Below are 16,484 nucleotides of genomic sequence, written 5' to 3' on the forward strand. Positions count from 1 at the left end.
CTCACCACCACGTGATCGCTCGATGGCGGCCCAAGGCGTCAACGCGACGGCCGGAGCCTGTGAGGACTCCGTCCGCTTCTGGGGCCTAGAGTTCGCCTCTGGCTGCACTGGAGGACTTAGGTACGTCCCCACCTTTTGTCCCAACTAGGCCATCCACTTCAGAAGCCTGGAGTTTGTGGCCTACCAGCTCGGCCACCTCCACCTTAGCGGTGCAAGAAACGAGGCACAGGAGGTGCCTACCCCATCCGCGGTGGGATCCTCTGCCGTCAAGGGAGGCGCCCTCGTGGTGGGCACCGACGCCCTAGCACGGAACATCGACGCCCACCTCGGGCATGAGCCCGAGCCCGAGGAGTGCCGGCGTAGTTTCTATGTGTTGGCCAATGTTCTCTCCCAAACAACGGGGGACGAGCCTATGCCCCCAGAAAGCGATTTCTGGGACCCCAGCATGCCTCTCCTGTTTGGGCTGAGGAACGTGGCAACGCTCTACAAGCAGGAGATCATGAAGCGCATGCGGAGGGTGCAACCCCGAGCTCGCGATTCTTTGGGACCGCGGACTACGCCCCCGTGTTGGTGCACGACCTCCTTGAGGGGGAGTCGTGCGACTCAAGCTCCGAGTCCTCGCCCGGCGAGGATAGTCACCCCTCGCGGCAGTGCAACATGGTGCACCCTGTGGGGATGGACCCGACGGGAGGGGAAGGCGACAAGCCCAATCACCTGCCGGTGCTGCGCACGTCGGAGGAGCAGGTCACTTACGAGCAGGAAAGGGCCGAGAGTGCGCAAGCCTGTGCAGCGGACAAGGAGCGCGAGCGCGATGCATGCACGCGACCAATGCACGCCCGACGGTCACGCGCCGCACGTCGGTGGTGCGCATGGCAGGGCTAGGGCAGTCAACAGCAGGATCCTACGTGATAAACACGATACGCCCTACTTCCCTCAAGCAAGTCAGAACGTTGCCACGACGGCGGCGGTGATGCGGGCAGTACCGCCTCAGGCGAGCCCGGAGGGGGAGCGCGTCATGGACGAGCTCCGCGTGCTGCTCGAAGTGGCGGCGTGCCATCACGCCAATAGCTCCGAGGATAGAAGACGCCCGGCGGCCAGCAGCTACTGGAGTCCCAACGAGCGAGCCGCGTCAAGCGCGCCTCGTGGTGACCTGCCGCAGGGCGCGGGGCCCACAGTGGGCGCCACAGTTCTAGCGGCATGCCGCGATAGCCATTAGCCGAGGGTTTGGCGCAGCTCAGAGCCGCGCAATGCCCCCAGTGCGGAGCAGGCTCGGGGGCAGTGTTAATGCCCGCAACATCATCAATGCCCGCAACTGTGAGCGCGAGGAGGTGGCGCTTGCCAACCCTTGCGTCTGGGAGGACTGTGGCTGGAGGCGTGGCAGCGATAACGATGACCGAAGCCCGACCCATGAGCATCGGGGGCCTCGGGCGTTCGGAAGGTCCATCCAATAGGTTCCGTTCCCGGCACGCTTTCGGCTGCCGGCGAACCTCACCACGTACGCGGGGGACATTGACCCCAGTATTTGGTTGGAGGACTACCGCATGGCGTGCCGGATGGGGGAAGCTGAAGATGAGCTGTTCATCATCCAGTACCTCCCCCTCCACCTCGCCAAGAGCGCACGCGTGTGGATCGAGCACCTGCTGGTGGGCTACATTAACTCCTGGAGTGATCTACGCCGAGTGTTTGTCGGCAACTTTCAGGGTACATTCGTGCGCCCAGGTAACTCCTGAGACCTCCAAAATTGCAAGCAAAAGGTAGGAGAAACTCAGCGCGAGTACATCTGCCACTTCTCCAAGCAGTGCAATGACCTCTCTGATGTGGAGGATGCCGACGTGATCGGCGCCTTCATAGCAGGACGACAAATGAGTCGCTCGTGCACGAGCTTGGGCGCAATCAGCCGCGCTCGATGCGGAAGCTGTTTGATATCACGACCAGCCACGCCTCGGGTGAGGAGGCCGTCTGAGCCAACTTCAGCAAGGACGATAGCAGGCAAGCTTGGCGTGGTGCGGGTGGAACAAGAAGAACCGCAAGCACTACAAAAAATCTCGATTTTCAAGACAAAATGATATGGTCATGGAAAATACAGGAACGGTCATAGAAAGAATCGTATGACAAAAATCCACCGTCATGAGGGTCATCACAGAAAGACTGTCGCAAAATGTACCTTGTGACGATAAAATGATAAACGGTCACATAATGTAGGACCTTATGTGACGGTATATTATTACGTCTTATGTTGTTGACATTATATGACGACTGTAACTGTCACATAGTGTTGGTCAAATCGTCGAAAATTGTGTGGTCGGACCCTTATTTAGTAATATTGTTGTGACGATCTAATATCATCATATATTCCTATGCAGAATTCATGACGACTATGTTATGTCATGTGATGTATGCCTGTCAACCGTTGCCGAGACATTTTGAGACGCCTCACTGTTGTCACAAAAAAAACTTCATTCCATGAGCACAGATTTTCCATGACTCTCATCACAGGTCAAGAAGCACACACATAACAACGAAACCATCATCCACATACACTCCAAAGCATAATACATTACGCACTGGTTCAAACATCACACAATTAACAAGTTCCAGGTTTCATCACACAAAGTTCCAACATACCAACTGATGCACATAAGGTGGACATAAGTTTCCAACCACAGAGTGCACATAGTTCCAACAACGATAAAGTTTGCTGTTCGGGCAATGCAGCAAAAGACTAGGCAAAAGGCATCATCAACTCAAACATCATGTAGACCTACCTCCAGTATCTTTCTGAAGATTCAGCACAGCTTGCAGCAGTGCATTAGTCTCTTCAAACTTGGTCTGCATCCCCTTCACCTCTTCTTGGGTCTGGCATAGCAAAGATTGGTTTTCTTGAAGCACAGCTTGGTTTGCTACAAGTGAGGCTTGTTGAGCTTGAATTTGTGCTTCCAATTGTTCTTGCTTCCTAGCAGCTTCCTCTCTTTCTGCTTGGATTGTGGCCTCAAACTGAGAACGCAGTCGTGCTTCCGTGGCTGATGTAGACCGGGCAGTCTTTGACACTGGAATCACACCCATGTTTGGAAGGAAGGTTGATGAACGACTGATCTAGCTAAGACTGTCAGCAACAATCTGAGTGGGAGACTTCTGTGGTTCACCTTCTTCTGGTTCTCTTTCCTTCTCTGCAACCATATCCTCCTACACAGAATAATTCCACTTATCAGGTTCATTCAACTACCAATCTGCAACTAACTTGACTAAAGGACATGATTCACACTATTTAGCTTACATATATCTGACTTGCAAGCTCAGTACGACCATTTCGTGGACTAGTCATACATTCCCCAAAGAACTCAACAGCATCTGGTTCCATGTTGTTGTACTTAGGCCTCTGCAGCATTCATATAATTTAGATTACATTATTTTTCAGCAAAGGTAAAGATAGTTGTGTACATAAAATTGTAACTGGAATACACAGGAACGGTTAGTTTTCATACCAGGCTGTATCGGTGGGCAATATAGGACCTAGCTCCAGTCCTTTGGTGAAGCCGAACTTTGCCTCGGTTATGTTTATTAATAGCACAATTCTCCTGGACCACAAATGCAGTTTAGGGGTTACATCCAGATGCACAATTTGCATTGCATATTAACACAGCCAGATAGGATTCTAAGAAACACAGCCAGATAATGCAAGCATGGACCTGAACTTTTGGGTCACACCAATAGTCTACCAGCTTGTTCCATTCTTCTACCTTCATGTTAGGTGGAGGTTGTTTGGCCAACAACTGTTCTCTTGTGAGTGATTCATCGAAGTACTGCTTTTTAGGAGATACCTTTGCTGCTTTACTGCCTTCTTAATGATATCATTGCATGCCTCTTTCCTTGGACCATCATTCCTGACATCCACATCCAACCTTGACTGGAGCCAAAAATGACTTAGTACAAACAATTTTTCACAAAGGAAACTTGTATAGAATGAAAATGTTAGGAAAAATGAAATAGTTATCTCACCGCTACTTTCCTAAGGACTTTTGCTACTTCTTCCTGCCCCTCCCTATTTTGGTATTGTTTCCAAGATGTATAGATAGGCAGGATATCTCTAAGGGCAACACCACACTCTGATGCTAGTTTAGCTGCTTGAATTGGGAGGTCAGGTCTCTGCTTCCCTTTAGTCACCTGGATAGGCATCTTGTTTCCTCGTTTAATCATCCTCTCTAAGCCATGACCCATGGTTTTCTTGCGGACATTCCTTGGTGGCACTGCATTCCCAACAAAAATATACAAGTGATTTATTAAAGAAGTTATAGTTATTCAATGGAGAAGACAATGCTTGGAAGGAAATATCGTGTTGGCTGTCCTTCAATTGTTTGAGCCTCTGAACAGTTAGCAGCATCAAAGTGGTCACTCAGTATATTGATTTCATTGCTTTGCCTAGAGCTCTGTCCTAGCGAGTTGTCCACAGCACTGAACCTTGTTAACCTGCGAGGACTTGTGGGTTGTTAATACTATTTGCAGGATTAGGCATTGTGTTTGTAGTCTGTGTGGTACGGTTTATGGCAAACCGTTGCCCATTGGATTGTGTGCTTCTTGTTGGGCTGCTGCTTGTAGATACGGTGCGTTGCAAATTTGTGGCAGTGGGCATGGTGGTTGTGTTCTGGCTAGCTGCCACATGGTTGGTAGTGGACAAGTTTGCAATAGCCGTAATTAGAGGTGCAGTGGCTCAGGTATATCTGGGTGGGGTGCGCAGCTTGCTAGCAGTTGCCCTAGTCACTCTTGCTGGGCTAGTTGGCACTGGGGCCGCCTTTTGTTTCTTGTTTGGATGGCGAGCTCCTGGAGCCATTGGTCTTACCTAGCAAGAGAAACAAGCATCTTGTAAATTAAATGGAATTGTACATGTGCGCCAACAGTTCAACAAGTCAGTGAAGTATTTGTCATATATGCAGGCATAGAATAAAGGGTACCTACTAATCCATCTACTAATCCATCTAGCTCACCTCAGTATTGAGGTCATCATCATAATCATCATCGCTGTCAGAGTGGTTATCAATGTCAGAGTTTGGATCATAGTCATTGTCAGATTCTGGTTTCTCCAACTCTAATGTCTTTCTTTTGCCCACTTTGTCTTTTGATAACACAGAACTAACAGTTTCATTCAACATGGTGATACCCAAGGACACAAAAACATCCTGAATCCTCTGTATGTTCACATCCCTGTCCTGCTCATACTTGGACTTAGGCATTTCTTCTATTACTACTACAAGGGAATGCAGAAAGAGTAGAAACTAGATTCAGTTTCAGTAAAAATGAAGTTGAAAAAAAACTAAGATGTCAGGAAGTGCAATGAAAGGTGGATTTGAATCGAGAAGTTTGACTTACTTCAGCAGTTGCGGGATCTGATGAACTTCGAACAAGGCAAAACCCTAGCTGTCTCCGGTGCGGGGGTTGGCGACCTCGAGTGGCGGGGGTCCACGGCGGGCTGTTCAGGCGTGGGGAGGCTAGTGGGGCTAGGGTCGACGGTGAGTGGCGGATCTACGGTGAGGCGAGGGAAGAGGTGGCCATGGTCTCTATGGCTACCGACCAAGAGGATAAGGCAGGCCGCGAGGAAAAATTTTCCCTTCTTGAGCGGGAAGCATGGTGGGTCCTATGTGTCGACGAGAGAATCAACATGGGAGAGCGGGACGTAGCTGCCAAGTTTTGGTCTGGTGCGGCGGGTCCGCTATGTTGGTGGCCGCCTGCGGTGGCTAATTTTTGGTCTGGTGTGGTGGGTCCACCATGTCAGTGATAGTATTAGTAGTATTAGGAATTCAAATAGATTTTTGGGATAATAAATGATTTCAAATGGAAAAACTGTCAGAAACAAAGTTGTATAACGCATCGAGATGTACCACTTTGATATTTGTCATTTTTTCATGTGACTTTGATTGGACAGTTCGAAATTTGAATTTCAAAATATGAAAAGTTCAAACAAAATTTTGGGGTACTATGCAATTTCAAATGAAAAGGTCATGCACATAAAAGTTATGCAACTCATCAAGATCTACAACTTTTATTTTGGTCATTTGTTCATCCGACAAAGTTATGGTAACTTTGTTCACAAATTTTATGTAAAAAATAACCAAAATAAAAGTTATAGATCTTGATGAGTTGTACAACTTTTATTTCTATGACTTTTTCAGCTAAAATCATTTTGAGTTTCAAAATCTAGTTTGAATTTTTTATTTTTTGAAATTCAATTTTTGAATTGTTCAAACTTTGTCACATGTAAAGATGACCAAAATCAACACAATAAATTGATCGATCATGATGTTAAAAAAATTTAGGAAAAAACATCACATTTGAAGTTAGTACGTGGGAGAAATACTAATTACAAGTTTTTGACACAGATTAAAAAGAGAAATCACTCTCAACGACTACATTACATGAGAGGCTAAACAGCATGCAGGGCCCACATGTCATTCAAATGTTGGACCCACATGGCATTCTATGAAGATAAAACTGCTGTGGCTAACAAGAAGAGGCCGCAGGTTGCCCACGCGCGGTCTGGCCGGCCACATCTCGGCCTCACCACCTGCAGCTAGCCTCGCCGGCAACCCCACCTGTTGTCTCGCCAGCGACCCCACTGCAGCCTCGCCGGCAGCGCACGCCAGCTCGGCCGAGAGCGTCACCTGCCAGTTCCAGCTCTACAACGTCGGCTTGAGGCCAGATCTAGTTCACCGGTGTCCTGCATATCAGTGAATGGGGAGGAGGGGTGGCAAGCAAGGTCGGGTGAGCCTCCCTTTGAGCTCACTGGTAAACAAGATGGATAGAAGGTGGATTTATAATAGTTTGCCATTTAGTGCACCCTATCTGGATGGCGCAGAACAGCCATGGAATTTGTCAGAAGCTGATTTAGTGCAGATGAGGAAATCACAAGGCCTGAAAGAAACTTAGATGGAGGACAGAACATCTTACCCACTGATTCCTCTAGTTTTGCGGATGGTATTAACCTGCTGGGTGCTTCTAAACTTAATTACCTAGATAATGACTATAACTTCATGGTTTGGTTTGTTCTAAATAATTGCGCAGAGGTCGATGTATACAAAGAGTAAGCAAATTCTATCATTTTATTTCTACCGACCTTATTTACTATTAATCTCACAGTAAACTAACCACCTTCTTCCTTTGTAGCATGTATAGGGCAGAGTTGGAACAACAATAGGTCAACAATATTGAAAAAATAATGTCAACACAATTTGCAGCATGGTTCGAAAAATATGTACGTGCATCTTTTACAACCACATTGAATCATTACTATAAATTTACAAACTCACCTATTCAGTATTGTTTCCTGCAGCTTACCCATCTAAAAAATAAAGGCACAACAAATGTTGATGAAGATCTGTACTCACTTGCATGTCGACCTGATAGGAGTGTGCGATCATACTCATCGTGTATAATTAATAGGGTACGGTACCACACCATGGCTCGTGAGGCACAAAGGAAAACACAAAACTGCACCATCAAGACTTTAGGTACTAACAATGATGATACTATTGAGTTCTATGGGACAGCAACATAATTTATTGAGTTGAATTACATTGCAAACAACAAAGGACCTAGATCTGTTATCTTACTATGGTGTGAATGGTACAATCTTGAGGAAAAGACATACCAGATAAAAGACGATGGTTACTTCAAAAGAATTAACATTGAAGGTCGATGGTATAAGAATGATCCATTCATTCTAGCTATAGAAGCATCACAGATATTTTTCTTGGAAGATACAAAGTTTGCTCATGGTTAGCGAGTTGTACAAAACTTTGGCCACCGACATGTATATGATGTTGAAGAGACCGACACAAATCAACAAATCCATGAACAAGTACAGATGAGATGTCAGGAGGCATACCAAGAGGATAATACTTTGCCGGAAGATTGTCCTATGGGAGATATTTATGCTGACATGGATTTGTTGCACATGGAAAATCAACCAGGAAGCCCTGCTAGTGCACACCTTGTTCACAGCATCCGTCTAAATCAACAAACACCTCAACATGGTCAAACAGTGAGTGAAGATGAAGATGAGACCTTCCTTGAGTACCATAGTGCTGACGGAGCGAGTATATCAGAAGATGACAGTGATGATGACTGACCTTTGAATAACATTTCTGGAGCTATTTGTGAACCATGGTCTTCTATTACTGATTCTGTTGTATCTGATTCATGCTACTGAAATTTGTATCTGAATTATGAGCCTGTGTGTCTTGCTGGAGGTTTTTGTGTACCAAAACCTTGTATGGAATGGTTCTGTTTAAATGAATTTGTAATTGCATGGTTATGTTACATGCTGCCAAAATTTTAATGGATATATTATGCTGCCAAGCATTTCATGGTTAGGTTATATGCTCACAAAAATTTCATGTATGTTATATGCTACCAAAGGTTTTACGCTGCACATGCATAGGTGCTATGCTGCTAACATATAATCACACAGATATGGTCACATCCATGCACAAGAGATGTCCAATAGCACAAAGGCACATATTTCATACAAATTGCAAATACATCCAGGTTACAACATGTCCTACTTCATCATCATAGCCAGAAGCATATCAAATGTGGCCAACATATCCAACCTACTTCATAATATTGAAAGCTAAAATGGCCTACTTCAACACTACAGTTACAACCAATAGTATGGTCAACACCAGGAATGTTACATTCAAACAGCCACACACAAGACAAATGCAACTTCCCATGCCATCCCTGCTCTTGCCAACCATTTCCTTCACCTTGTTTAGATTTAGCTCTAAGTTATCAATTCTATCCACCAGCTCAGGAACATTTGTTGTCGAAGCTGCTGCAATGGTCGAGGAAGCGGACAGAAGATATCCATTATCACGAAGGAACACCACATATTCTTCCTCGAACCAATACCTTGAACATGTCCCAGGAACCTGCATCCAGATGAAAACAATAGCCAAATTAACATCAATAGTGCAGCCGAACACAAACTATGCTTAATCTTACAAATTCAACCCCTCCCCCCCATGATTGTGATTCAGGCTTCGCCACTGCAAACAAGAATGAAATTTGGGCACTGCAAAAAGATTAAAACACTTACATTTCGAAATTTCCTGGGGTACTTGAAATATCTCCTTCCCACGTTATGCTCTGATTGCGTGGTAGTGGCAGAAAACACACTCACATCCTTGCAATCCGGGCACAATATCAACGGCAACCCGGTCACATCATCAATCGACGCCGGGAGCTGAACATCAGTGGCCGGCAGCGCTGCTGCAACAACAGCAAGGGGTGCAGCTTGCAGGGGAACTCTAGCTGCGGTTGAGCACCGAGTGCGAGCGGTCGATGATGATGCCTGCAACACGAGTACTAGAGAGAGCGGGGATTGAGTAGGCCTCAGCCATCAAATGGACGAGGAGCGACATGGGGAAGGCAAGGCAGGTGGACCGGGGGGATGAGGCCCGCACTACCGAGATGGAGAATGGCGCACCTGGGGACGAGGAGCACGCCGCCGACCACCGAGCTGGAGTTGCCGCCAGTCACCGGAGATCCACGCTCCGCCGGCCGGACTGCAGGCGAGCTGCGCTCCACCGCTGAGAGGCCACCTCGTCACTTGTGGAGACCGGGAGAGATGGGGACCAAATGAAGCCAGTCAACGCACAAGGGTCACGAGTCCACCTCCTGGGGGTATATTCACATTGGGGGCCATAATATTTGTACAAACATTTAGTGATGCTCCACTGCCGTCACATAAAGATAACATATATCGTCACAAATTCGCCATCGTCAGTCGGATGCCTAAAATCTACATTTTATGATGGCCCTTGGTACCTAAATGTGATGAAAGAAAGACTATCGTCACAAATAGTTCTGACACTGTCCTGATTTTATGACCCTACATACCTTAGCGTCATATTATCATACATTATATGACAAACATTTGCCCCATCATGAGGATTTTTCATCATAGAAACAAGGTTTTCTTGGAGTGAAGCGCTGCGATGTTGAGTTCGTCACTACTGTCGATCGCACAAGCAAGCAAAAGATGCGCCGGGCCGACGCGGGCAAGAACTCCGAGAGCTCTGAGAAGAAGATGGAGGGGCCATGCCTGAACCACGACTTCCCTATAAAGCACCTCTTCAAGGACGACGACCTCTTGAATCGTTATCTCAAGGGCGAGCTCATGCTGGCCCCCAAGGGCAAGCAGGGTGAGCCCGGCAAGGGAAACAAGGAGGAGGACGAGTTCCCGAGTCCGGAGGGGTGCGTGATGATCTTCAGTGGGCCCGCAGCCTGCAAATTGAAGCGCAAGCACAAGCTGAAGGCTCGGAGGGTGAACGTGGTGATTTCTGCGCGTGAAGCTATCCCGACCGACCTCAAGTGGTTGGAGGTGGCAATTACGTTCGACCGAGCTGATCATCCGAACAACATCCCGCAGCCGGGCCGCTTCCCACTCATCGTGGACCCCATAATTGGCAAGACACGCCCGTCCAGGGTCCTATTGGATGGCTAGAGTGGTCTGAACATCCTCTACGACGAAACCTACGACGCCATGGGGTTGGTGCGGTCCCACATCTGACCCACGGGAGCACCGTTCCACAGAGTGGTGCTTAGTGTATAGGCGGTGCCTCTCAGGCAGGTCGACCTACCTATCACCTTCGGAAGCAGTGCGAATTTCTGCACCGAGATGCTCACCTTTGAGGTGGCCGACTTCCCGGGATCGTACGCGATCCTGGGCCGGCAGTGGTACGCGAAGTTCTGGCCGTCCCGAACTACACATACCTATAGCTCAAGATCCCCGAACCTAAGGGAGTCATCACCATGGGGGCAAGCCTCCAGCAGGCCCACCTCTGCGAGCAAGAGAGCTGTGATCTGGCCATGGTGGTGGTCCGGTCGCTCAAGCTCCAGAGCATCCATCTCGCCACCACGGAGGTGGCACCCGACTCGGCAAAGGCGAAATCCTCCACGGGGACCTTCAAGCCCACGAAGGACACCAAGCCAGTCTAGGTCGATCACGAGGACACCAGCAAGACAGTCTGGATTAGGGCTGGCTTGATTGATAAATAGGAATGCGCGCTCGTCGACTGCCTATGCGACAATCGGGATATCTTCTCATGGAAGCCCTCGGACATGATGGGGATCCCGAGGGAGGTCACCGAGGATGCCCTGGACATCTTGCCAAATGTCCAACCCATCAAGTAGCGCCTCCGATGCTTCAACGACGAGAAGCGGAAGGCGATCGGTGAGGAGATCGCCCGCCTCATCGCGGCCGGGTTCATCAAGGAGGTTTTCCACCCCGAATGGATAGCAAACCTGATTCTTGTGCGAAAGAAGAACGGAACGTGGTGCGTGTGCGTCGACTACACGGGCCTAAACAAGGCTTGTCCAAAGGTGCCCTACCCGCTGCGGCGTATCGATCAGGTGGTCGATTCAACCACGGGGTGCGAAACCCTATGTTTCCTGGATGCGTACTCAGGGTACCACCAGATCGGGATGAAGGAGTCCGACCAGCTCGCAACTTCGTTCATCACCCTGTTCGGCACGTATTGCTACGTGATGATGCCTTTCGGCCTAAAAAATGCTGGGTCGACCTACTAGTGCTGCATGCAGCACTGCCTTGATGACCTCATTGGAGAGATCGTCGAGGTCTACATCAATGACATGATGGTCAAGTCCAAGAAGGCCGACCACCTAGTCAAGAATTTGGAGCGAACGTTCGCAAGACTCTGACCTTGCAGGGTCAAACTCAACCCCGAGAAATGCGTTTTTGGGGTCCTGAAGGGGAAGCTGCTCAGCTTCATCATCTCCGAGCGGTGGATCGAGGCCAATCTGGAGAAGATCGCAGTTGTACAGAACGTGGGCTCGATAACCAACCTCAAGGGCGCCTAGATGTTGATGGCTGTCTCGCGTCCCTGAGTCGATTTATCTCGCGGCTCGGGGAATTGGGGATGCTGTTGTACAAGCTGCTGAAGAAATTTGACCACTTCCAGTGGACGAACGAAGTGCAGGAGGCGTTCGACTAGGTAAAAGCCTTCCTCGCCAAGCCGCCAACCCTGATCTCCCCCGAACCCGACGAGCCACTGATGCTTTACATCACCGCCACCACGCAGGTGGTCAGTGCGGCGCTCGTGGTGGAGCGAGACGAGCCCGGGCACTCCCTGAACATCCAGCGACACATTTACTTCATGAGCGAGGTCCTCTCCGACACCAGGCTATGCTACCCGCAGATCCAAAAACTAATCTACGCGGTACTCATTGCCAAGCGGAAGCTGCTGCACTACTTCGAGAGCCACCGTATCATGGTGGTGTCTTTGGCAGCGCTCGGTGATGTCATCCAAAATCGGGACGCGTCAGGTCGGGTGGCTAAGTGGGCAACAAGGCTCATGGGCCATCACATCACCTATGTCCTGAGGACAGCGATCAAGTCACAGATCCTGGCTGACTTTGTTGCAGAGTGGACGGAGACCCAAACCCCACCACCGCCGATCCGCCATGAGTACTGGACCTTGTACTTCGATGGCTCTCTCATGGGCACGGGTGTGGGGGCTGGCGTCATCCTCGTCTCTCCTTCGGGGGACTGTCTAAGGTACACCATCCGGCTACTCTTCACCGCCTCCAACAACATGGCGGAGTACGAGGCCCTCATCCACGGGCTGCGGATAACCTCCGACCTGGGTGCGCGGCGTATCTACGTGCGGGGCCATTCCAAGCTAGTCATGGATCAGGTCATGAAGGACGCGTCATGCCAAGACGATAAGATGGCCGCCTACTGCCAAGAAGACCGGAAGTTGGAGGAAAGGTTCGACGGCATCGAGCTCCACCAGATTCTCGGCATGACAACGAAGCAGCCGACTTCCTGGGCAAGCTAGCCTCCAGCCGAGAGCCGGCCCTAGCGGGGATCTTCGTCAATGACGCCCATGAGCCGTCGGTCAAGCGCAAGCAACCGCCCAGCCTGATCGCGGTCTCGGAAGACCCCAGTCGTGGTCTGACCATGACGTCGGACCCGGACTCGGGGGCTTCCGTAGGGTCTGACCCAAGCGCGGGAGCCGGATAGGAACCACTCCCGACCCATGGGGGTCGGGAGGTTGCAATGGCCGAGACAGACTGGATCCCACCTGTCCTGGACTACCTCGCACAAGGCACCCTTCCTGCCAACACAATGGAAGCATGGCACCTCGCGCGTCATGCAAAGTCGTACGTCGTAGTTGGGAACCACCTGTACAAGAGGAGCACGTCGGGGATTTTGCATAAATGAAATCCTCACGAGCAGGGGCGACAGATGCTCCGTGAGATACGTGGGGGTGTATGCGGCCACCACGCGGTGCTGAGATCGCTGGTCGGGAAGGCCTTTCGGCAAGGGTTCTACTGGCCGACTGCGGTCGCGGACGCACAGCACATTGTGCGCACCTGCGAAGGGTGCCAGTACAACACGTGGTAGACCCATCTGCCCGCGGAGGAACTCCAAACCATCCCCATCACGTGGCCGTTCACGGTCTAGGGGCTGGAAATGGTCGGCCCTTTCCAAAAAGTGCCCGGGGCTACAGTCATCTCCTCGTAGCGGTGGACTAGTTCTCCAAGTGGATCGAGGTGAAGCCGGTCACCCAGATCCGCTCCGACGATACGGTGGAGTTCTCCCTCGACATCGTCTACAGCTTAGGGGTCTCGAATTGCATCATTATCGACAAAGGGATCTAGTTCACGGGAAAAGTTCATGTGCTTCTGCGACCACTACCACATCCGGGTCGACTGGGCCTCGGTCGCCCACCCTCGGACCAACGGGCAAGTCATGAGGGCCAACGGCATGGTCCTGCAAGGCTTGAAGCCGCGCATCTTCAATCGCCTCAGCAAGTTCGCGGTGAAGCGGGCCGGTGCGGTGCCAGCGGTCTACCGGCTTCACACCTTTCTTCATGGTGTATGGCGCCGAGGCCGTGCTCCGGACCAACCTCGACTACGGTGCGTCTACAGTCAAGGTGTACGGCGAAAGAAGGTCGGAGGAATCGCTGCAGGACACGCTCGACCAGCTCGACGAGGCGCGCGACATGGCACTCCTCCGATCTACCAAGTACCAGCAGATCCTCCGCCGCTACCATAGTAGAAACGTTCGAGGTCGGGCATTGCAGGTAGGCAACCTAGTGCTCCGACGCGTGCAATCGACGAAGGATAAGCACAAGCTAAGCCCCCTCTAGGAAGGACCCTTCATCATCGCGCAAGTCCTGTGCCCGGGGGCTTACAAGCTGAAGAACAAGAAGGGCGAGGTCTACACCAACGCGTGGAACATCGAACCTTAGCCTTATTTCTTTCTCGCTATCTTAGTTTTTTCTTAGGCCGGGACTCGCTCCGCTCGGTGTTCGGACGCAATGTCTCCCGGGCCAACCGTGCGGACCCTTGCGTGTAGTCCGCACAACCCACCCGCGGGGGCTACATACATGCCAATGTACATACATTCTCATGTCGCATGCTAAACTACTTGTTTTTTCACAAACAATTTGCTCGACGTCTGAGCTGTGTAATCTTTCTCTCGAGTTGTTCACGGCCGACCCGCATTGCCGGCGCATGAAAGCGAGTCTAGCGGGCCAGCCCCCAATACTCCAGCATGCGCACAACAAAGGAAACCGCAACAACAAAAGATAACGAAGCACGCTTGGAAAGCATGCGAAAACAACGTTAACAAAACAATAAAACATGGCTTTGGCCATCACGGCCCACGTTCATCCAGCACAAATGGTTTAAACAACGAATGCCCACGCAGGGGCTGAAACTTAAGGCATATTGATGCGGCGGTTGATGGCAACGGACGGTGAGATCTCTTCGGCAAGCAGGAAGGCGTGCGGCTCAGCGGCGCATCCGAGCTCAAGCAGGTCACTGTCGCTCCGCGCAGGGTTGCACCCGCCCCCTACGACTGCGAGGTTCTCTTTGTCATAGTGGGAGGCAATGGCAACAAGCGCCTGGTGGGCGCCAAGGAAGATCCCACCGAGATCAGCTTGTCGATTCACCGAGGAGCCGCGCGAAGCCGCTCGACCAACTCGGCATAATCTCCTCCGCCTGGACCGAAGATGTGGGCGCCGAGCTCCAGGGCCGCCACGCGGACCTCCGCCAGCTCTTCCTTCCCACCCAGGAGCTCGTCCTTCAGCTCCACGACGCGATCAGAGGCGGTGCCGACCTTCCGCTGCCACGCTGGTCGGTCAAAGGCGAGTGCCATAAGAAGAGCTGCTCCAGAGCAGAATGACGAAGGACAGCGCTGGAGAACTTATCGCTGGAGGAGACCTGCAGTTCCCGGAGCCACGCCTCGATCGCGTTCACACGCGCTAGCTCCCAAGCTGCATCGCCCGTGGCCTCTGCGCGAATCACCGCTAGCCGGGCCTCCTCCAACTCCTCGTCCCGATGATGAGGAGGCATGCGAGGACCCCCCGATCCTGGAGGTTCGGAGAAGCCCGCCCCTTGGCAACGATGCAGCTCTCGCAGGAACTCCGACTTGGCCCAGGAGATCGCCATGAGCTCCTGAGGAGGCATGGCATTTAGCATCCGACGACAAAACAGAACCAAGAGTAAGGAAGGACCAGAGTTTGATCTCACCTGGCCAGCCGGGACGACCTTGCCGGTCATTGACCCCAGCGCGCCGGCAATTGACGCGGCAATCGCGGACAGCATCCCCTGCGCCTCCCACAGCCGGCGCTCCGCGGCTTCCCCTTCGGCACGGAGAACGTCCCAGCTCTCCAGCTCTAGCCCATCATCTAGATGGAAAATCATCCACGACGGATCATCATGGTGGCGCCACTCTACTGCTGGCTCCGGCGGCAGGGAAATCCGCGGGGCGACCGGCACGTTCGGGAGCGGAAGAGCAGGAGCACCCGCGGGAGGCACGGCCGTATCAACAAGCACCGCAAGCACCCGGGAGGCTGCGGTAACACCGCGTGCGCGCACTACGGCCGCGCCTGCGGCAGCGGTGGGCATCCACATCTCAACGCCAGGGGGAGGCGCGCTAGGGGGCGGTGGTAGCCCCTTAGCAGCACCTTCCGCGCCGCAGGGTGAAGGGAGCGGTGGCGGAGGGGAACGTATGCGGATCCCCGATCCGTGCCCCGATGGCGGAGTTCAAACTGAGCGCGTGCCGAGGTCGGCCCTCGGGGAGCGTCGCACTTGCTCCCCGAGCTCGCCGCAGGCGGGACGAACGACCGCGTCCCTAGAGTGACCACCGCGAAGCCGGAGCGCGAGGATCCCTGGAAGTTACGAAGCCAGGAAAGAAATAAGACAGAACCCGAGAGAACTGCGAAGACGGCCGCTTGCGAAAAAGGTGGGTGTCGGGCACGTACCAAACCTGGAGGCTTCTCAAGGCTAAACGGCGCTGGCTCACCCGTGGCGCTTGGATCCTCCTCCTCGCCAAAGATAGCTTGCAGGCGTCATTCCGTGCCGGGGCCCTCGAGGAACCGCTGCTCCCCCATCTACGAGCCCTCCTCCTAGGGCAGCTCGCAAAGCAGGCGCTTGTGAAGCTGGAGAGGCTGCAC

The 16,484-nt window shown here is 51.7% G+C and overlaps 1 protein-coding gene across 1 annotated transcript; it reads right to left on the reverse strand.

Moving 5' to 3' along the window:
- Positions 1 to 8,630: 8,630 nt before the first annotated feature.
- Positions 8,631 to 9,413, reverse strand: LOC112898056. The gene is made up of 3 exons (XM_025966468.1): positions 9,359 to 9,413; positions 9,089 to 9,261; positions 8,631 to 8,921 (listed from the first exon to the last, which is right to left on the reverse strand). Exons 1-3 carry the CDS (start codon positions 9,411 to 9,413, stop codon positions 8,631 to 8,633), a joined length of 519 nt encoding a protein of 172 aa, XP_025822253.1.
- Positions 9,414 to 16,484: the final 7,071 nt, after the last annotated feature.

Source organism: Panicum hallii, chromosome 6 (assembly GCF_002211085.1).
Source record: "Panicum hallii strain FIL2 chromosome 6, PHallii_v3.1, whole genome shotgun sequence".
Lineage (NCBI taxonomy): Eukaryota > Viridiplantae > Streptophyta > Magnoliopsida > Poales > Poaceae > Panicum > Panicum hallii.